The 20,005-nt window shown below is 38.4% G+C and overlaps 12 protein-coding genes across 12 annotated transcripts; 6 read left to right on the top strand and 6 right to left on the bottom strand.

The window, feature by feature from the left end:
- Positions 1 to 162: 162 nt before the first annotated feature.
- Positions 163 to 921, bottom strand: MPM1 (Mpm1p; the record flags this gene model as incomplete). The annotated part of the gene is made up of 1 exon (XM_056223458.1): positions 163 to 921. The coding sequence occupies one exon, from the start codon at positions 919 to 921 to the stop codon at positions 163 to 165; it is 759 nt and encodes a 252-aa protein (XP_056077475.1).
- A 181-nt stretch (positions 922 to 1,102) lies between these two features.
- DLS1 (Dls1p) lies at positions 1,103 to 1,606 on the bottom strand (the record flags this gene model as incomplete). The annotated part of the gene is made up of 1 exon (XM_056223459.1): positions 1,103 to 1,606. The coding sequence occupies one exon, from the start codon at positions 1,604 to 1,606 to the stop codon at positions 1,103 to 1,105; it is 504 nt and encodes a 167-aa protein (XP_056077476.1).
- A 198-nt stretch (positions 1,607 to 1,804) lies between these two features.
- MRPL8 (mitochondrial 54S ribosomal protein bL17m) lies at positions 1,805 to 2,521 on the bottom strand (the record flags this gene model as incomplete). Its single annotated transcript, XM_056223460.1, has 1 exon — positions 1,805 to 2,521. The coding sequence occupies one exon, from the start codon at positions 2,519 to 2,521 to the stop codon at positions 1,805 to 1,807; it is 717 nt and encodes a 238-aa protein (XP_056077477.1).
- Positions 2,522 to 2,763: 242 nt separating this feature from the next.
- On the top strand, positions 2,764 to 3,021 carry COA3 (Coa3p; the record flags this gene model as incomplete). The annotated part of the gene is made up of 1 exon (XM_056223461.1): positions 2,764 to 3,021. The coding sequence occupies one exon, from the start codon at positions 2,764 to 2,766 to the stop codon at positions 3,019 to 3,021; it is 258 nt and encodes an 85-aa protein (XP_056077478.1).
- Positions 3,022 to 3,336: 315 nt separating this feature from the next.
- On the top strand, positions 3,337 to 5,832 carry LAS21 (mannose-ethanolamine phosphotransferase LAS21; the record flags this gene model as incomplete). The annotated part of the gene is made up of 1 exon (XM_056223462.1): positions 3,337 to 5,832. The coding sequence occupies one exon, from the start codon at positions 3,337 to 3,339 to the stop codon at positions 5,830 to 5,832; it is 2,496 nt and encodes an 831-aa protein (XP_056077479.1).
- A 239-nt stretch (positions 5,833 to 6,071) lies between these two features.
- Positions 6,072 to 8,213, top strand: NUP82 (linker nucleoporin NUP82; the record flags this gene model as incomplete). The annotated part of the gene is made up of 1 exon (XM_056223464.1): positions 6,072 to 8,213. The coding sequence occupies one exon, from the start codon at positions 6,072 to 6,074 to the stop codon at positions 8,211 to 8,213; it is 2,142 nt and encodes a 713-aa protein (XP_056077480.1).
- Positions 8,214 to 9,257: 1,044 nt separating this feature from the next.
- BNA3 (kynurenine--oxoglutarate transaminase) lies at positions 9,258 to 10,592 on the top strand (the record flags this gene model as incomplete). Its single annotated transcript, XM_056223465.1, has 1 exon — positions 9,258 to 10,592. One exon carries the CDS (start codon positions 9,258 to 9,260, stop codon positions 10,590 to 10,592), a length of 1,335 nt encoding a protein of 444 aa, XP_056077481.1.
- A 223-nt stretch (positions 10,593 to 10,815) lies between these two features.
- YHC3 (amino acid transporter YHC3) lies at positions 10,816 to 12,042 on the top strand (the record flags this gene model as incomplete). The annotated part of the gene is made up of 1 exon (XM_056223466.1): positions 10,816 to 12,042. The coding sequence occupies one exon, from the start codon at positions 10,816 to 10,818 to the stop codon at positions 12,040 to 12,042; it is 1,227 nt and encodes a 408-aa protein (XP_056077482.1).
- A 50-nt stretch (positions 12,043 to 12,092) lies between these two features.
- On the bottom strand, positions 12,093 to 13,724 carry BIT61 (Bit61p; the record flags this gene model as incomplete). Its single annotated transcript, XM_056223467.1, has 1 exon — positions 12,093 to 13,724. One exon carries the CDS (start codon positions 13,722 to 13,724, stop codon positions 12,093 to 12,095), a length of 1,632 nt encoding a protein of 543 aa, XP_056077483.1.
- A 246-nt stretch (positions 13,725 to 13,970) lies between these two features.
- Positions 13,971 to 15,974, bottom strand: IKS1 (protein kinase IKS1; the record flags this gene model as incomplete). The annotated part of the gene is made up of 1 exon (XM_056223468.1): positions 13,971 to 15,974. One exon carries the CDS (start codon positions 15,972 to 15,974, stop codon positions 13,971 to 13,973), a length of 2,004 nt encoding a protein of 667 aa, XP_056077484.1.
- Positions 15,975 to 16,277: 303 nt separating this feature from the next.
- ZAP1 (Zap1p) lies at positions 16,278 to 18,935 on the bottom strand (the record flags this gene model as incomplete). The annotated part of the gene is made up of 1 exon (XM_056223469.1): positions 16,278 to 18,935. The coding sequence occupies one exon, from the start codon at positions 18,933 to 18,935 to the stop codon at positions 16,278 to 16,280; it is 2,658 nt and encodes an 885-aa protein (XP_056077485.1).
- A 279-nt stretch (positions 18,936 to 19,214) lies between these two features.
- On the top strand, positions 19,215 to 19,955 carry LOG1 (Log1p; the record flags this gene model as incomplete). Its single annotated transcript, XM_056223470.1, has 1 exon — positions 19,215 to 19,955. One exon carries the CDS (start codon positions 19,215 to 19,217, stop codon positions 19,953 to 19,955), a length of 741 nt encoding a protein of 246 aa, XP_056077486.1.
- Positions 19,956 to 20,005: the final 50 nt, after the last annotated feature.

A 20,005-nucleotide genomic window follows, 5' to 3' on the forward strand; every position in this document is an offset into this window, starting at 1 on the left:
TATGTATGATCGGAGAGTTGGATGTGTATTTGCCCTTTATGTGTGGAACTCCCTTATAAGTCGCATATTTCCCACACGCGCAAAGTCATAATCGTGTGATATGTACAAGGCATATATGTTGTTTAAGATACGGGCAGGAAAAAAAGGAACCAAAAAGACGTCCTATCTGTCTTCCTCGACGCTCACAACTTCATGCTTTACCTTGGGTGTGGAGCCCTTTGAGGTAGTGGTGGTGGTAATGTCCACCGTACCGTCATCAAAGTAGATTTTTTCAGTTTTGACGGTATTAGGTCTAGCATCACTGGAGTCCTTCACGGTGTTAATTGACTGTGCCCTTCCGACAATTTTCTTGGATCCATTTACTGGAGCATATTCAGCATCGTTGCCCAGATGTAAATCGTCCCAACTCAACATGAGATCCTCCGGGGTTTTAGCCATAGGTTCCACGGCAGTGGTCCTGGCCTTGATTCTTTGCTTTTGTAGCTTATTCATGTGTGACCTCCATTTCAAAAAGAGGTTAAAGTCGTTGAAGAACAATCCACTGGAGTGCGACTTGTCAGATTGAACGTCCTCTAAGGGCAAGAGGAAGTCCAGGTTGGGAAGTGGGGGGATTGCCTTAGTTGGGACAAGACACTTCCAAATTCCCTGCGTAGTCCATGCGGATTGGCCTTTTAGTTCTTGGCACTTATCAAATTGCTTTACTGTGGGGATTCCGGACGCCATGGCAAAGGCACTATCACCAAAATCTCTAAAGTTGAATTTGAAGGGCAACGGCAAGAGTGTGTCATCATATTCATCAATATCCCTTAACTTGGGGAATAGGTTCCAAAAGGGAGCCGTTGCAAACTTTTGATCTTTGATATATTTGTCGTTAAAAGCCTTGGTGTTAGTGTCATCGTCGTTGCCTTGATAGAAGCCCATATTTGTTAACTGTTTCTTGTTCTTCTTTGCCGATTCTGTTCTTTTCGTTTGAAGATTTTTAAATCTAATACTGAATTTTTCCCCCTCCCTTTACTTAATAAACGTATAAAGAAACTATGTTGTTTATACAGACCATGTGAACGAAAAACGAAAAATCAATTCTAAGCATGTTGCTACGTGACTATTCTTGATCAGTGAGGTCTTCGTCGTCATTTTCGTCATTATCAAGATCGATCTCGACAATGTCGGGCTTCGGAGCAGTATCGTTCATCATATAGGCAGAGTAAACTTCATGAGGAGGCATAGCACTTGTCGTGTATCTAACTCTGTTTTCTTCCACCAGAAGCCTCAGGTTCTTTGTCGTCGGTATCACATCATTCAAAAACTGTAGATGGCCGTCAGCAGATTGCACTATTGTCGTAGAGATGTCATCATACGATAGTGTGATTTCGTCCGAGAGACGTGGTACGTGCTGCTGCTGCAGTTTTTGTTGTTGTTGTAGGGACTCGTGTGCCAGCACTTGGACAAAAAATTCAGTAGCGAATGCTGTGGCTACGAATGCGTCATCCGAAGTATCCATATATTCAGGATCATTCTTAGCAATTCTCTGCACTTTTTCTACAGGCAACTTAGGCAAATACAGTGGTGCAGACACCGTTTCTATACTGATAGTGTTATTGCTCATTATGTTCGTCTGGTCATGTCTGTGAGCAACGTGCCTGACTCAATCTTCTTCTGTTTGTTTTACTTCTCTTTCATTTTTTCATTTCTTTCCCTGCATGAAAAAAAAAGATCGAATACACAATACATATACACATTATTACTGGTGTTTTTTTATTGTCATCTATATATTTACAAGGGCATACACATAAAGTTCAGTTCTTCAAGGTCTGGGAACCATGATGTACGAGGAAGGTTTCCTCTGCTTCTTTGGCAATGATGAAGAGTAAGCCTGTTTCAAAAGTGACTGCGTCTTTTCATTTTCTTTCGCCTCATCATAGGACATAGACATTTCCTTATATAAGATCTTCTTGATCTGCATAATTTCACCATGCAACTGTGCTTCCGGCTTGAACTTCGCCAACTTGTGCAGATTCTGTAGTGTAAGCGGGTTGTGAGGAACTTGGTTGGCATCATCGTTGATGATCGATTTGACCAATAGCCACATCTTCAAGTTGCCCCTGTTCACTGTGTACGAGTCAGACAACACGGGCGAATCGACCAATTCCAAAACAGATTGCGGCGACGAGTCATTAGCTCTGGGCTCTAACCGAAGCACCCGTGTGTACCCACCGGGTCTTTCTAAGTACCGTGGTGCAATCTCGTTAAATAACCGCTTCATCAACTTCTTGTTGTCTCCTGCCAGAAACAGTTTGCTCTGGATTTGTGACCTTAACTCCGCCTGTGAAACACTATTATTCGTCGAAAGAGCCCTCTTCGTCCAGGTAATGATCCGTTCTGCAACTCTGGAAGCTTCTTTACATTTAGCGTGTGTCGTAACTATGGATTCGTGCTGAAACAACTGGCACGCAAGGTTCTTCAGCAGCGCATCTCTATGTGGCTTGCTCCTAGAGAGCTTTCTTGCAATACCCACCGTCATCCTCTTGTTCGACTGTACCTTTCGCCTGCTTTCTTGGCGAAACAAAGCCTGCAGACTATTTAACTGTTCTAGATTGCTATATCTCTTTTACTATTAATTGCTAACTTTTCCCCGCCTCGTGTGCAGTGATAAGCCCGGCAGTGATTTTTGCTCATGTTATAAAGGGAGTTATTACTGTGATATAATAAGCTTTTAGTATAGATAAGAAGTAATGGAAGCATATAAATAGACAACGAAGTAGCATGGTTTTGGATCCCTCTAAGTATCAAGACACCCGTACGTGGAAAATGACGCCAGCCATGATTAGGGCGCGTAAACCCTTCTTTAGAGGCAACATGCTTGGCCTCACGCTGCTGCTGGGTGTCACCGGCTCTGTTTACTACTATACATACAATTTCCTGCACAAGGACAACGATTTTGCAGACGTGCCCATTCCCCCCATCGACCCACAAGAGCTCGAAGCCCTCAAGAAGGAGTACGAGGCCAAGAAGAAGGCATGATGGCGCTGCCACTCTCGAGACACGCTGCAGCCTTCCATCGATCGTCCATGCGCTGCTCTACTTCCCCCTCTTTTGTAAATACTTTCTGTTCTCACTTAAATGTGCGTAGGCACGCATACACGTACACACACACACATATATGTACATATATGTATATACATACAGGTTTTCTGAACTCTTTTATCTACTCTAACAGCGATTCTTTAGTTTAGAATATGATGAAAAACTCGATTTGGAAAAAAAAGGAAAAATACAAACTATAAACAACACTGAAACAAGTGCATCTTGTACGTACATATCATCAACTTACCAAGGATGAATTTGAAGCAGTTGACTTGCATAACATGCGCTCAATTACTCGCTATTGTACTCTTCATCTTTGCCTTTTTCCCCAGAAAAATCGTGCTGACAGGTATATCACAGCAAGATGCGGACCAAGATCGTGATCTCCAGCACAACAGGCCCTTTCAAAAGTTGGTGTTCGTAATTATTGACGCTCTTAGATCAGACTTTCTTTTCGATTCACATATTTCCCATTTCAACAACGTGCATGAATGGCTTAATACGGGCGAAGCTTGGGGGTACACGTCGTTTGCTAATCCGCCTACCGTGACATTACCAAGACTCAAAAGCATTACTACAGGGTCTACCCCCAGCTTCATTGATTTACTTCTGAATGTAGCCCAGGACGTAGATTCAAATGATCTCTCGGAACATGATTCCTGGCTGCAACAGTTCATCCAACACAATAACACAATTCGTTTTATGGGCGATGACACCTGGCTGAAACTGTTCCCACAAGAGTGGTTCGACTTTACCGACCCCACGCACTCCTTTTTTGTGAGCGATTTCACTCAGGTCGATAATAATGTTACGAGGAATTTGCCCGGGAAGATATTTCAGGAATGGGCCCAGTGGGATGTGGCCATTCTTCATTACTTAGGTCTTGACCATATTGGTCATAAAGATGGCCCCCATTCAAAGTTTATGGGAACAAAACACCAAGAAATGGATAGCATCCTGAAATCCATATATGACCAAGTGCTGGTTCATGAACATGAGGAAGATACATTGATCTGTGTTCTTGGTGACCATGGAATGAACGAATTGGGCAATCACGGTGGCTCTTCGGCTGGAGAAACATCAGCAGGGTTGTTGTTTTTATCACCTAAGCTATCCAAGTTCGTAAAGCCGGAATCGCAGATAAACCGCACGTTACCTATTAATGCTGCCCCGGACCGCGATTTCCAGTATTTAGAAACTGTCCAACAGATTGATATCGTACCTACTATAGCGGCCCTTTTTGGCATGCCAATTCCTATGAACAGTGTTGGGATCATCATTCCTGACTTCTTGCAACTACTGCCCAATAAACTTGCAAGCATAAAAGAAAATTTCATGCATTTGTGGAAACTATCTGATCATAACGGAGATTTTACTCTCGACGATCTCACTATTGATGGTATTTATACAAAGATGTACAGTATTCAAGAAACACTAACCAAGTCTGCTACGAATTACAATTATCCTCTTTTGGCATTGGCTTTTATCAGTTTTCTTATTATAACGATCATTGCCATTTATCAGTTGCAACGTAATTCTGGATCAAGCTTATGGCAACCACGCACTTCTCCGTTATCTGTGCTGTTAATTTCCGTTATACTGGGTATTTCGACGTTCGCAAGCAGTTTCATTGAAGAAGAACACCAATTGTGGTGGTGGATAGTAACTGCTTTCTCTGTGGTCCCTCTTTTCGTCTACAACCTGAACGTCTTTGTCGTTGCACGATGGTTCATAATGATGGTGTGCGTTCGTTTGATTAAATTTTGGAATAACAGTGGCCAAAAATTCATTTATTCCAATGTTATGTCCAACCTGCTCAATCAGAATCCTATCTGGAAGTGGTGGTTAAATCTGTTCACACTTCTAGCGTTGATAATAGCGTCTAGTCGTTTTCAAGTACTACATTTTATTGTCACTACAATCTTAGTCGGCTTGTGCTTCACATACAAAATCTCATGGGAAATTGTCAATGGCAATCAGGCTGAGATACCAATATTTATGCATGACTTACTGGCTAAAATAGACTTTGTCCCAACTGAAAGCAATTTGATTTTACTTGCGCGCGTTTTCTTTCAGGCTTGGGCAATTGTTGTAGTTTCAAGATTGGTTTTGACAAAATTGAAAGTGCTAAACAAAAACTACCTAATTGAAGATATTAAGGTATATATAACAATTCTGTTAATTTTACAAACTTCATCTCAGAATATCGGCCAATTTATCATTTTCCAAATTCTACAGTCCCAGATTTATTACTTTTTCAAAAGTCTACCAGCCCCATTTTTGTTAACGCCATCAAGTAAAGTTTATCTGTCAAATTTAGTGTCCTTGATTTTACAGAATTTTACGTTTTTCCAGTTCGGCGGCACTAATTCAATTTCTACCATAGACCTTGGAAATGCATATCATGGAGTTTCTTCCGACTACAACATGTGCACAGTAGGAATGTTGATGTCCATTGCCAATTTTGCACCCTCAATATACTGGTCCATGTTACCGTGGTCAATGAATTATGACTCGACTTCGTCACAAGTCAAAATACAAACGTTTATCAGAAGTAAATTACCTGCCTTTACTTATCATTGCATCTTTGGAACTTGCTTGATGACAGCATGTATCTTTCTAAGATTTCATCTTTTTATTTGGTCCGTTTTCAGCCCCAAATTGTGTTATTTTCTTGGCTGGAATTTTGTAATGGGATTTCTGAACGGGTGGATAACTGAATTGACCGTTCTCTTCGCTCTTGATTAGCGTAATATTCTCAACGATTTATATGCATATACATAAATAGTTTATAGATTCGTACTGAAACAAAAGTGGAAAAAAATCACCTACTATTGATCTTCCCTACTTCGCCGCAGCAAAACTGAAAAACTAACTTCTTCAATGTAAAAAAAAAAGTTGAATGCTCCGACATACTCTAAATACCTCTGATGTTTTGATAAAAGATACAGCAACAATTGAGTGGTGGTGTCTCTTATACCTTTGATATGTCCCAATCTAAAAGCTTAGCTTCATTGCCTATTTTCCAAGCATCTCTTTCAGCGAGTCAATCTCCACGTTATATTTTCACTTCTCAAAATGGTACAAGAATAGTCTTCATTCAAGATAATATAATAAGGTGGTACAATGTACTCACCGATCCGTGTTACCATAGTTTAAGCTTAAGTCGTCATCTGGTCTTAGATGATACCTTCCATGTGATATCTAGTACATCCGGTGACTTACTTTGTTTTTTTAATGACCAAGAAATCTTTGTAATGGAAGTTCCCTGGGGTTATTCCAATGTTGAAAATATTTCTATTCAAGATGCATTCCAAGTTTTCCACTATTCTGTTGATGAAACTGAACTTGGCCCCAAATCGCTTATCAAGAAAGTCTTATTTCATCCGAAGAGTTACCATGATTCTTGTATAGTGGTCCTAAAAGAGAACGACACTATCATAATGTTTGATATTCTCAATCAACAAGAAAAGCCTATCATTCTAAATAAACCTAATAACTCCTTTGGTTTAGATGCACGCCTTAATGACATCACAGATTTGGTATTTAGTAAAGATGGGTTGACATTATATTGTCTAAATACTACAGAAGGTGGTGATATCTTTGCATTTTACCCATTTTTACCATCTGCCTTATTGTTGAATGAAAATGATCTCAGCTGGATTTTAAATAAATCGTTAGTAATGTACGAGTCCCTGGATCCAACAACAGATGTTACGGTCAAAAGAAACATTATCAAACAATTGCAGTTTGTATCAAAACTTCACGAAAATTGGGACTCTAAACTTAACAAGGTCGATATAGATAGCGAATACCGTTTAGTAAAAGTGCAAGGTCCATTCACCATAAACCCCTTTCCAAACGAGTTGTATGATTATACTGCAAAAAATATCGCAACCATATCAATTGACAATCAACAAAATGAAATTTTTTGTATTAGTTTTGACGATGGGTCCTTAATCTTGTTATTAAAAGATTTGGAAATGTCAATGTCATGGGATGTGGGAAATTATGTTTATAATGATTCCTTAGTTCTAATTGAACGTGTTAAAATGCAAAAAGAAATCGAATCCCTAATAACACTACCAGAACAAATGGGGAAATTATACGTTTTTTCCAAAAACTTTGTATACCAAGTGAACTCCACAAGCTGGACTTCTACAATCAGCAAATGTATAAACGAATCTGACTTAAATCCACTTGGAGATTTGAAATTTGAAAGTAAAATTGAAAATATAGCAACCGTAGAAGGAATGCCGAATCTAGCGCATATCTACTGGAATAATACGTCCAATTTAGCTTTAGCGTCAAATAAGGAATTAACGTTTCAAACTGTATCAGTCGATCAGAAAATGCAAAGCACGGAAACTGAAACTGATATAGGGACGGAAGAGAGTGGCTTGGCAAAATGTCGTTATGAATTACGTTTCACACAACCCCTAAGTGAGATTCTGACGTTAAACGAGAACTTTCAGAGAGCTTGTATTAGCCCATGTGAACAGATTATCCCATCAACAGATCGCCAGATACCTCTAAAAAATGAAGCGAGCGAAAACCAATTGGAAATTTTCACAGATGTTTCGAAAGAATTTCTGCAAAAAATTGCCAAAGCTCAATCCTTAGGTGTTTCTATATACAACAGAATTCATGAGCAACAGCTTGAACTAACACGTCAACTACAATCCACATGTAAGATAATTTCTAAAGATGTTGATTTACGAAAAAAATTTGAAGCACAAAATAAAAAATGGGATGCTCAAATAATTAGACAATCAAAACTGATGGAGAGATTTAGCAAATTGACCGAAAACCTTTCGGAGATTTCCAAATCTAATAAGTTTAAAGAAAAGAATATAAGTAATGCTGAGATGGAATGGTTCAAAGAGATACGGAATCAGATATTGCAGTTTAACTGTTACGTCCACTCTCAAAAATCCCTTCAGCAAGATTTATCGTATTTGAAAAGGGAATTGACTCGCATTGAAACTGAGACTATCCAAGTTGACAAAAAAAGCCAAAGTGAATGGAATGAACTACGTAAAATGCTTGAAATAGATTCAAAGATTATTAAAGAGTGTAACGAAGAACTGCAGCATGCTTCTCAACAACTCACTACTAAAACGCAATGAGATATCTGATTTGCGTCGTTTGTTATCATCGTCTGTACAGTGTAGCAAATGTAAAATGTCACATAATGGGGCGCATATTGTATACGAACCAGATGGTATATAAATCTTACTGCTATGTACCAAATCTTTAAGAAGGATTTTCAGTATATTGTATCATTAGACCAGCAAGACACTCGCATCTTGCTGAAATAATTTTAATTTTACGATGTTTGCTTCGACGAATAGAAACTTGCTGCTAAAGTAATATGATTGTCTCTTACCATATATGTTTAGCAACACTCATTCGTGCTCAGTAAATATCCCTTCTTTCATTCGAGAATAGTAGCTTGAACTCTATGTTAGTGAACTTAGTAATTGTATTCTTTTGCGGGGTTTGCTACCTGAATAGAAAAAATATATAGAAATAAGATAAATTGTTACCTACACAATACTCCAAAAAAATAAAGTCCTATGGGTATGATACAAGAAAATCATCCATCGTAGTGCACGTATAAATACTGAACACTCTATTTTTGTGTGATCGTTTTCAATATTCTTTGCCTAATCAATATCCATAACACAGATATCTTTTGGGGGGAATAGGAAATTCAACAGGTTATTATATTGGTATGGTGATCTCAAATCCAGTATCATAATATATTTAATGAAAACAGACCTCTTCAAAGAATATTAACTCCGCAATGTATCTTAATTGAACGGCTGATGGCATCGTTACTTTCAAAAGAAATAATATAGTCTACGTTCATTACACTGGTCTAGCTTTGTTGCGTTCGACATTGCTTCTTCCAGCACACACGTAGATTTTCTCTAACTTGCACTTGATAATAATTTTAACATAAATGTTCATTATTCATTTGGAGGAATTCCCTACAATTACAATACCTTATTTAGCACGTGATGGAAACTGTGGCTTTTTTCTTTGTCATTATGACTCTTGAGATACAACATTCAAAATATGTATAAAAGGGACAAGTACGATGAAGACATGTAAGGCATTTGATTAATTTTGACCGTGCCTTAGATATATTGCTTCTTGAGCTGTCCATGAAACAACGTTTTATCCGTCAATTTGCAAATATAATGTCTACTTCAAAACCGAAATTTGTCGCAAACAAATATTTCACCTCTAATACGGCGAAAGATGTTTGGTCATTGACTAATGAGGCCGCTGCACAGGCAGCCAATAACTCCAAGAACCAAGGTCGTGAGCTGATTAACTTGGGTCAAGGCTTTTTTTCATATTCTCCACCTCAATTTGCTATAAAGGAATGTCAGAAAGCCCTAGAGATTCCATTAGTCAATCAATACTCTCCAACTAGAGGTCGCCCATCTTTAATCAACTCATTGATTAAATTGTACTCCCCCATTTATAATAAAGATCTGACAACAGAAAATGTTACAGTAACTACTGGAGCCAATGAGGGTATACTTTCTTGCTTAATGGGGCTTTTGAATGCTGGCGACGAAGTTATTGTTTTTGAGCCATTTTTTGACCAATATATTTCAAATATTGAACTGTGTGGCGGAAAAGTAGTTTATGTCCCTATTAATCCTCCAAAGGAGCTGGACCTGAGGAATACTAGGGGTGAAGAATGGACCATTGACTTTGAACAATTCGAGAAGGCAATTACGCCCAAGACAAAGGCCGTCATTATCAATACTCCTCACAATCCAATTGGAAAAGTCTTTACTCGCGAGGAACTTACCACTTTAGGTAATATTTGCGTCAAACACAATGTTATCATCATCTCTGATGAAGTCTACGAACATTTGTATTTCACTGATTCCTTCACAAGAATTGCCACAATTTCTCCAGAAATTGGGCAATTGACCTTAACCGTTGGTTCTGCTGGAAAGTTATTTGCTGCTACTGGTTGGAGAATTGGCTGGGTTGTATCCTTGAATGCAGACTTGCTAAGCTATGTATCTAAGGCGCATACAAGAATATGTTTTTCATCTCCATCTCCATTACAGGAAGCTTGTGCAAACTCTATTGACGATGGCTTGAAAATCGGCTATTTCGAGAAAATGAGACAGGAATACATCACTAAGTTCAAGATTTTTACATCAATTTTTGATGAGTTGGGATTACCTTACACTGCCCCTGAGGGTACATATTTTGTTCTCGTTAATTTCTCTAAGGTTAAAATTCCTAAGGACTATTCATATCCAGAGGAAATCCGGGATAAGGGAAAAGATTTCCGCATTTCCCACTGGTTGATTAATGAACTGGGCGTTGTTGCTATTCCTCCCACTGAATTCTACATTAAAGAGCACGAAAAAGCTGCTGAAAACTTGTTAAGGTTTGCAGTCTGTAAAGATGATTCTTATTTAGAAAAGGCTGTAGAGAGATTAAGACTACTTAAGGATTACTTATAACGTAATTTTTTTATAATTGGTTTTGCTCAATCGATAGATTCTATAAAGTGCGGTTGTATTTTTATATAGAAATAGTAGATACAAACATCCACACGTTTTTCGCGTACTGCCAAAAAACTAAACCCTTAATAAAGATAAATCATATAAATGAATGGTGATGCTTCGAAAGGTATATCCATAAAGCACTTGCACATGTATAGAGATATAGCATAAGCAAATTCAAATGAGTGATAAATCCCGCCAGGCGTACTGCTACTTTTGGCTATTTGGTTTAATCAATAATGTACTATATGTGGTGATACTTTCTGCAGCTGTTGATATCGTGGGCCCTACATTACCTAAATCTCTAGTATTGCTAGCCGATATATTCCCATCATTGACCGTTAAATTGTGTTCTCCATTTTTTATTGATAAAATCAAGTACAGCTATAGAATATGGTTTTTGATTATAATGAGTTGCTTAGGGATGTTCTTAGTTTCTTTTAAAAACTTGTTTGTTTGCCTCTTGGGAGTATCTTTCGCATCTGTATCTTCAGGATTTGGCGAAGTGACATTCCTGCAATTAACACATTATTATGGACAAATTTCTTTAAATGGATGGTCATCAGGTACAGGTGGGGCAGGAATTCTTGGAGGAGCATCCTACATGGTCTTAACTTCTGTCTTTAAAGTACAAGTAAAATTGACTTTGCTGATGTTTAGTGTCCTTCCATTTTCATTCCTATTTTACTTCAAATTAGATTCTAGTGATGTGAACTCTAACTATCAAAGTCTTCAAGAGATCGATGAAGCAGAGGATGAGCAGTTGGAGCCGTTTGTTGTCGCCTTTACACATATGAACACTTCCCAATCCATGCACTCCACGAGACAGCACATCTCCCAAACACTTAAGAGACTTAGAAGATTAGTTATTCCATACATGCTTCCATTAACCACTGTCTATTTGTTCGAATATTTAATTAACCAAGCAGTATCTCCGACGTTATTATTTCCAATTAATGGTGATAGGGAAAGTAAGTCCATGCCTTTTTTTTTTCATAAGTACAGGGATATGTACGTAACTTATGGTACGCTTTATCAATTGGGTGTCTTTCTATCGAGATCTTTTGGGCATCTTGTAAGAATGAGGAGTCTTTACATTTTAGCGTTCTTGCAAGGTATGAATTTATGCTCAACAGTACTACAATCATGGTTCTATGTTGTTCATTCGCCCTGGGTGGTAATGATATTGATATTCTATGAGGGTTTTCTTGGTGGTGCATCGTATGTTAACACGTTTTTAAATATTCTTGAGCAAGAGAAACCTGAAGAAGCAGAGTTCGCTATGGGAGCCGTATCCATCGCGGATTCATTTGGTGTGTTTTTAGCTGCTTTGCTTGGTTTAGGGTTAGAACCTAAACTCTGTGAGCACCAGATTACAGACAACAGACCTTGGTGTAGGATGGAATGAAGTTTTGTTGAAAATACTAAATAAAATACAAATAAGATGTTAAATACTTCCTATATACTCATTCTAATGCCCGTCAATAATTCATCAATAATCCGTTGATTCCTATCACCGCTTTGAATAGTACTTAATATGCCGAAGCACTGTAGTAGCGTCAGTTTATCCGTTTCGGTAACATTGCTCTCTTCTTCTTGGTTGAAAATGTAAAGTTGGAAACTTTTACTTATACCATCGTTACTATTTACAAAGTTTTCATAACAAGGCAAAACTATCGAATCCCTAAAACACATGAGCAAAAGAAATCCGATGGAGTAACTTCCTGCTGTATTCGTCCGGCTTTCATTATCTGGTTTCATTACTGTAGAATCACCATTTTCTCTAGTATTCTGATCCAGCGGCAATAAAACAGCTGCTAAATCATAATATACTTCTTGATAAAATATTCGCCATATAACACCCAATCTTTTCAAAGCATTATTTATTGTGTCTTCATTGGAATAGTTAAAAACAATCTGATTTTCTAAACTGTACAGGGAACTCACCAAGAATTCTTTCAAATCACTGATAATTCTACTCATACCACTATTGGTAACTCTTGGATCTGTTTTCAAAATGCAGTAAAATTCTAAAACTTCGTTAAAGTTCTCTATTTTTGCCCTGAGTTTCCATATTCTTTGTGTCCTGAATAACTCTGCTACGTTACTACAAAATATGTTCCAAATATTATTTGTGAGTGTCGTCAATTCTTGAGAGTTGAAATGTTTATAGTTGGCTTCCAAAGATGGCAAATTTCTCAAAAGATCGTGTAACATTGAAACGGGATTTGGTGAAGCAGGATCTATTCCAGAAAGCGGATCTTCTACAATTGTGTTGGAATTGACACCAGATGGGTTGACATTTAGCGAATAAACTGAAGTTCCTGAGTCCACAAGCTGACCTGCATTGATATGTATGAATTGTGACGGGGATTTGTGCCTTCCATAAGAGGAATGTAAAAATTTACTCAAAGAATTTGGAATTGCAGGTTCTATAGTGTCTTGGCCTATGTGCCTGTGACTTTTGCTTTGAAAAAAGTTCTTAATTACGTTGCGAAATGAATGTGAACTACTGTGCAAGGTACTCGCATCTGTCAAAAAAGAAGCAGGATCAGATGAAATGGTGGTGTGTGCCCGGCTCCTTCTATTAAAGAATCCAGACGCCTTTTCTTTGATATACCTGCCGGATGGCGTAGAGTGTAAACTTTTCTGAGTAATAGATATTGCATCAGAGGAGAGCTTTTTAGAGAGATTGTTGGAGCATTCGATAGTGTTAACACTTTGTGCTTCTCCAATTTGAGAAGATTTAGATCTACATGTTACAGCTGAAGCTCCATCATTGCTTTTAAAAGAATGATTCGAGGCCACACTTAATTTGGATCGAGGATGATCTACAGTTTGGAATATTGATTGGAAGCCGACGTTGGAAACACTAGGACTAACAGGGTTCTTCGAGCCTTTCAAATTTTTGATAGAGTAAATGTCGTCATTTGACGTGTCCACGAGAGTTTGACGGATAATTCCACTCGTTGTATGAAAACTTTTTGTTGGGGCTATCGCTGATTGTACATTAAGATATTGTTCGGTATTGATGGGATGCTGTATTGTATTGGACGTTGTTTCTCGAGAGAGTACACCTTCTGCTGTCATAATGAAGAGAATTTTACTCCTAAAGAGATCAATTGAGGTTTATCCCACCTAGATCTTTTTATTTTGTTACTTTGTGCTATGGTTTTACTCATCAGTAAATTTTTCTAACATGATGTACTTTTGTCAGCGGCCCTTAGAAGAAGAGTAAAGATGATTCGTGAACATTGGTGATAAACTACCATACCTTCTATAAATTTGTAAAGTAAAAAAATCATGTGCTATTTAATTTGTGATGTGTACTTACTGTTAAAATATGTATCTTTTGCATGCCGCAATAAGGGCCAGCAAAACCAACGCCCTTGCATGTTTACCTCTTTCATCGGCAGGTGATTTAAAAACCATCCCCAATAAGATCAGTGACAAATAAGAGAGCCAGGACCCTGTTTTCGTAAATCTGAAGATAATTATTGTTAGTATTATAGAGACTAGCTTATAGCATATCTGTATTGTCCTGTTTAGGGCAGAATACGTATGAACTTTTTGGGATGATATGGAACTTATATTTCCTTCCGGTGCTGGTAATGATAAAGTCACATTGTCTCCCTCGATATAATCATCACTAAAGCTGTTGGTATTTTCGTTTACTTCTGATATTGTGGTGAAATTCATCGTGTTGTCGATATTTTCTTCCCAAAATTTTTTACTTGGTTTGGAATTTACAAACATTTCATCCAATGTCTTCTCTACCGACTTTGCAGTGGGCCGAGCCTTACTACTTGGTTGTAAAAGGGCATCCATCAGATGGAAAATTTTACAGTCTATTGGTTTCAGTTTCATTGCTTGGTGTTTTTCGATCATACTTTCGGTGTCAAACCTGAAATTCTTAATGCGTACTTTCAAATCCACTATATCCAGCTGGGGTTCAAACGGCAACTCACCAAACACAATGAAATAGCAAATCATTCCCAAGGAATACATATCCGAAGCAAAGGTATATTCATTGTATGTATGATTCGACTTTGAAGGCAACGTAAAAGAAGAACCTGGCCTTCCCTGGATAATAAGTTCGGGTGCTGTAAATTCTAACGTTCCCGTACAACCAGTGCCTAATCTAGATTCTCCTTCCAACTGGCTTTCGCCTAAATCGCCAATCACAATCGATGGAAAAAAATCATCTGGACTGTGTTCCCTTTCGTATACGTCATCATTATCGTCGTCATTTTTGAATGGGGTCAACAATAAACAATTCGAGGGTTTCAAATCCCTATGAATTAAGCCAATACTGTGTAGTTCGTGTAACCCTCTTGCGATGTCCCTTATAATCGATACGAGTTGCTCAGTAGACAAACCAACTTCTTTTGATTTGCCGTTGTTCCTCTTACGAGTTCTAAATTTCTTCTTTCTTTCTTCAGGTGGTTCAGTATCTGAGAATCTGTCGAAAACATTTCTCAAGATACAGTCCTCTAAATTACCGCCACTACAATACTGTTGTAAAATGAAAATACAAGGAATTTCTTCCTGTGATTCTGATTGACTCCCATCAATGGACCTGACAAATCCAACTGAAGAGTCCATCTCCAGCCAAACATGATTATATGTAATCAAGTTGGCACTTTTGTGAGTTAGCGAGCTCAGTGCTTTTACCTCTCTTATGCATTTATTAAACCATTCCATATCGTTTCCAATGGGAATTTTTTTCAGTGCAAAAACTCCCAACTCAGTATTACCTATTGTGTGTACAACTTTGTATACAGATCCTCTTGCACCATTTCCCAGCAGAGATAATATTTTGAAAAATTTACGGAAGTATCCCGGAATAAACAGCTCATCTGGGATGAAGTATTTATTCTTATTGAACTGTCTCTCCTTATTGCTTGTATCGTTTTGTAAGGCGTAGTGCCGATGATTTCTTTCTAGTAACTGAAAGTATCTTCTTGAAAAACTTGAATTCGCAAATTCAAACCCAAGCGGTATTGTATTCTCTGGAATAGCGAGCCTACTGCTTTCAGATTCCGCACCACTAGATGCTCGACGATGAAGTTGTCTCCTGTTCAAAATATCAGGGTTGATTTCCGTTCCACACTGGGGGCATATATAAGAGGCAATAGGGCTCTTGAACTGATGAATTCCTGAGGGAAATTCTAGTGCCGATGAGGATACAGTCAGATCATCGATTCCTTCTGGGTCGTCATTGCTGTTGTCCTGCTGGAAAAATGATAAAGTTCCTGATTTTGGATTGACGATCACCACTGATTTAGAATTAGGGTCATCCAAAATCAACGAGCCTTCCTCATATGGTACTAGACTCATTTTCTAGAATCTACTTATGTTATTTTTAAAAACTGTGTATCTAGTAATAGTGTTTTGGTTAACTAGTTGTTGTTTATAAGGCTTATATATGCTTTGTTCTTTAACCCCTGTTTTCCTGAAATGTATACAAAAAATAAAGCTTGAAGTACGCTATTACGTGAAAAAGTGTACTGTAAAGGCTTACAAAAAAATTGCAAATTTTATTATACATTGAAATAGTGTGAATAAATATGAAAAATGTTTCTAAGTATGCATTTGTGCAATTCTGCAACTCACCTTCTTTTGGCACCGGGCCAACGGTGATCACTTCTCTGGATAAGGTTTCCTTTCCAAAGAGCATTTCATTTCATGTGAGTTCAATTTTGCCAAATCGTCAAAACTCTTGGGACAGTGGGAGCACTTGTATTTTTTTTTATGGGTCTTGATATGCTTGCTCAAATTCGATGATTCGTTAAATCGCTTACCACAAATCTTGCATTGTAAGGGCTTTTCGCCAGTATGAGTTCTTATATGAATTTTTAAAGAACTTGATATGGAGAATTTTTTATTACAAATGTCACATTTATAAGGCTTTTCGCCTGAATGTGTTCTGGTATGCTGAACTAAAGTTTCTTCGCTTGAAAAGCACCTTTTACAAGTCTTGCACTTATAAGGTTTGTATTTTGAATGAACTTTTAAATGACGGATTAATTTTTGTCTTTGGGGGAATGTACGATGGCAGTCATGCCATAGACATTGATATTCAGATTTACCTCGCGTTAAGTGTACTGCTTCCAAATGGTCGTTTAACTCTTGAGCGTTGGAAAATGATGTATTGCAATTGTTCCATTGGCAAACCACTTGTTCCGGTTGCTTGAGTGGTGGTATATTTGATACATCATTTATCGATAACGTCAGATCAGGTGCTTCATCAGATTTAGGGACTTCATGCACTTGTGGGTTCGGACAATGTAGTAAATGGTGTTTTACCTTTGACACATCGTCAGGCAATAATGAATCTGGGTTGGCAAATTGGATATCAAAATTGATGCCATGTTGGCAATTGATATGGTTGACAATAGAGCATGTATCATCTCCAAGGAAATCACAATCCTCCCAGTTGCAAGCTAATGGTTCCATAGGATCTTTGAAATCCTGTGACACATGGTCCTTTAAAAGATGCCTTTGCAGATCAAACAATGAACTGCAGGATTCAGGGCATTCTTTCCATTTACATTTTAGGTCATTGTTTTTCTCTTCCTTGAAACACCAGTTGAAGTTTATGGTGCTTATTGTTTGTACGGGAGGAGAGATGCTAGAAGATAATGAGTCTTCCAAAGAGCTGAAATCAGCAGAATCAAGATCCTTTGTAGGCCAAGATTTACGGTTTTTTTGATTCTGATGAATGGCTTTAGGTAGTAAGGGTGGTTCACTTTGATTTCTAAACCTTTCGTAACTATACTCTTTTGAAATTAACTCATTCAAATCATTATTGGTTAGGTCAGTTTCTATGTTCGCCGTACCAGCTGAATTGCTAATACTACTGGCTCTGTTTGGTTTGTGAGAATGTAACTGTATTCTGTGATGATGGTGTTGATGATCGGTTGCAGTTGCATCAGCTGTGGTGTCGATATTTTCATTAGTGTTGTTTTTGGGGTTGCATCTGTTGATGCTTGATAATAAAAGATTCATTGTTTGATTACCGCTACCATGATTTCCTGCTCCTAAATCACCATCATTGACACCAGCACCCGCGTGACTATGGTTGTGGTGACTTATGTGTTTTCCAAAGGGTACTTCATATAAGGAAGATATACTACATAGATCTTCCAAAATCTTCAAATCCATATCTGTATTTAAAATATGTTCGTGATAAGCATAATTTACGCCTTGCGAAGTGTTGGTAGGTAGTGGTAGAGTTGAATGTTTTGGGGACAGCTGAGGTTTCTTGAAGTCTAAATGCATGTGCTTGGAGCACGGTTGATTATCCGTTTTTTCCTCACAAAACTTACAGTATTTATGGAAAAAGTCATCACTATTTAATGACTGGTTTTCTTCAGCAGACTTATGGCCGGTGGTCACGCTCGTGGTAGCGGTGCATGAGGTATCACAAGTTAGATCACAATCAATATCTGATAAGTGGGACATCAGTTGAGAGAAGCTATCAGACACATTACCATTATGGACGTGACCTTCATGAGCGTTAGCATTGTCGTACTGCTCATGGACGTTGAAATTCGACATTAAGTGGTCATTTTTCACATCTGTGAATATTATAACATCGTTAACGTCTTCATGCTTAGACTTCCTTGTCGATCCGTCAAGTTTATCTTGTTCTATACTAATCTCATCTTTGGGATGGCTTTCGTCGCAACAGATTTCCAAAATCTTGGGAGTACAATAACAATCATCAGATTCCGATTGTGAGTTGAGTTTGTTTTTCTTTGCCGAGGGCAGTAGTATCAAATCGTCGTTAAACCAAGAATCCTTCCTACGTGGTATGTGCCCTTTAGCATCTTGCAGAGTACTTGTACGATTGGTAAATGCCGAATGGTAAGTGTTGGTAGAAGAGTTATTATTAACGTTATACGTCGTGGTATCTTTATATTTCGCTAATGAAGCATTATTGTGGTAGTTCAAGAATTCGAAATGTTGGCAATCAGCGTACTCTTTACATTTCTCATTAGTATGGCAACTACCCATATCATGGCCAGCTCGCGGTTCAAAATCCGTAGTAGCGGCGGTCGCTGCTGCTTCTGTAGATGTTGCTGCTGCTACTAAGACACCACTGTCGTCCACAGGCGCATTGTGATGTAGATGACCATGGATATAGGTCATGTTATTGTAGTTATGAATGTGTCCGTGGACAATGCCTTCTTTGCTCATGGTTGGAGCATCTGGTTTGGCAGAAGCAGCTGTGGCTGTGGTCGTGACCATCGAATCATCGCGCTTTGGAGAGTCCCTGGGAGTCAACGCATCCATTAGATCTTATCCTTCTTATATTTATAAAACATAACCCCAGAGAGAATAAACTGTAAGGGCCTTGATATTACTGCACCTGCTTCCGTTGTCAGAGCAGTTGTGTCTTATATTGCCAAGCACGTTTTATCGTGACCTTTAGGGTAGATGGCTGCTGCCAGTTATTCCGTGTGCAGTGATAGGTAGTCATATTTTGGTCCCTTAAGGATACAGAATTATTCCATAGTTGAATAGTATGAACCCCAGATTAAATCGTAGGCAATCGAGGAGTACGAAACGACGATGACAATGGAAAGCAGTTGTGGTAACAATGGTAAAAATAGCCAAGCAGGAACCAAGTCCGTATGCGTTTATTGCGGGTCTTCATTTGGATCTAAGGCGCTGTACTCTGAGAGTGCGGAACAATTAGGAGCCCTTTTCTATGAGCTTGGATGGAAACTGGTATACGGAGGAGGGACGACCGGTCTGATGGGCAAGATAGCAAGATCAACCATGGGTCCCGATTTAAGCGGGCAGGTGCATGGTATCATCCCAAACGCACTTGTGTCCAAGGAAAGGAGTGACGAGGATGAAAAAGATGTTAACAAGGCATTGTTGGAGTCTGTAGAAAACCATAAGGGCTCTACTCCTATTTCTAAAGAATATGGTAACACTACAATCGTACCAGATATGCATACCAGGAAGAGAATGATGGCCGATTTGAGTGATGCTTTTGTGGCCATGCCTGGTGGGTATGGGACTTTTGAAGAAATCATGGAATGTATCACGTGGTCTCAACTGGGTATTCACAACAAACCAATCATTTTGTTCAACATTGATGGCTTCTACGACAAACTATTGGATTTTCTTAAACATTCTATTGAAGAGTGTTTCATTAGTGCGAAAAATGGTGAAATCGTGCAAGTTGCTTCCACCCCACAAGAAGTTGTTGATAAAATAAAAAAATACGTGGTTCCTGAAGGTCGCTTTAATTTGAATTGGAGCGACGAAGGTCACGCTTATGAAAATTGTGCCAAACAATGAAGGTAGAATGCATACAACTGTATATTTAGTTTGATGATTTGTATAGATAG

This window comes from Saccharomyces mikatae (genome assembly GCF_947241705.1).
Source record: "Saccharomyces mikatae IFO 1815 strain IFO1815 genome assembly, chromosome: 10".
Lineage (NCBI taxonomy): Eukaryota > Fungi > Ascomycota > Saccharomycetes > Saccharomycetales > Saccharomycetaceae > Saccharomyces > Saccharomyces mikatae.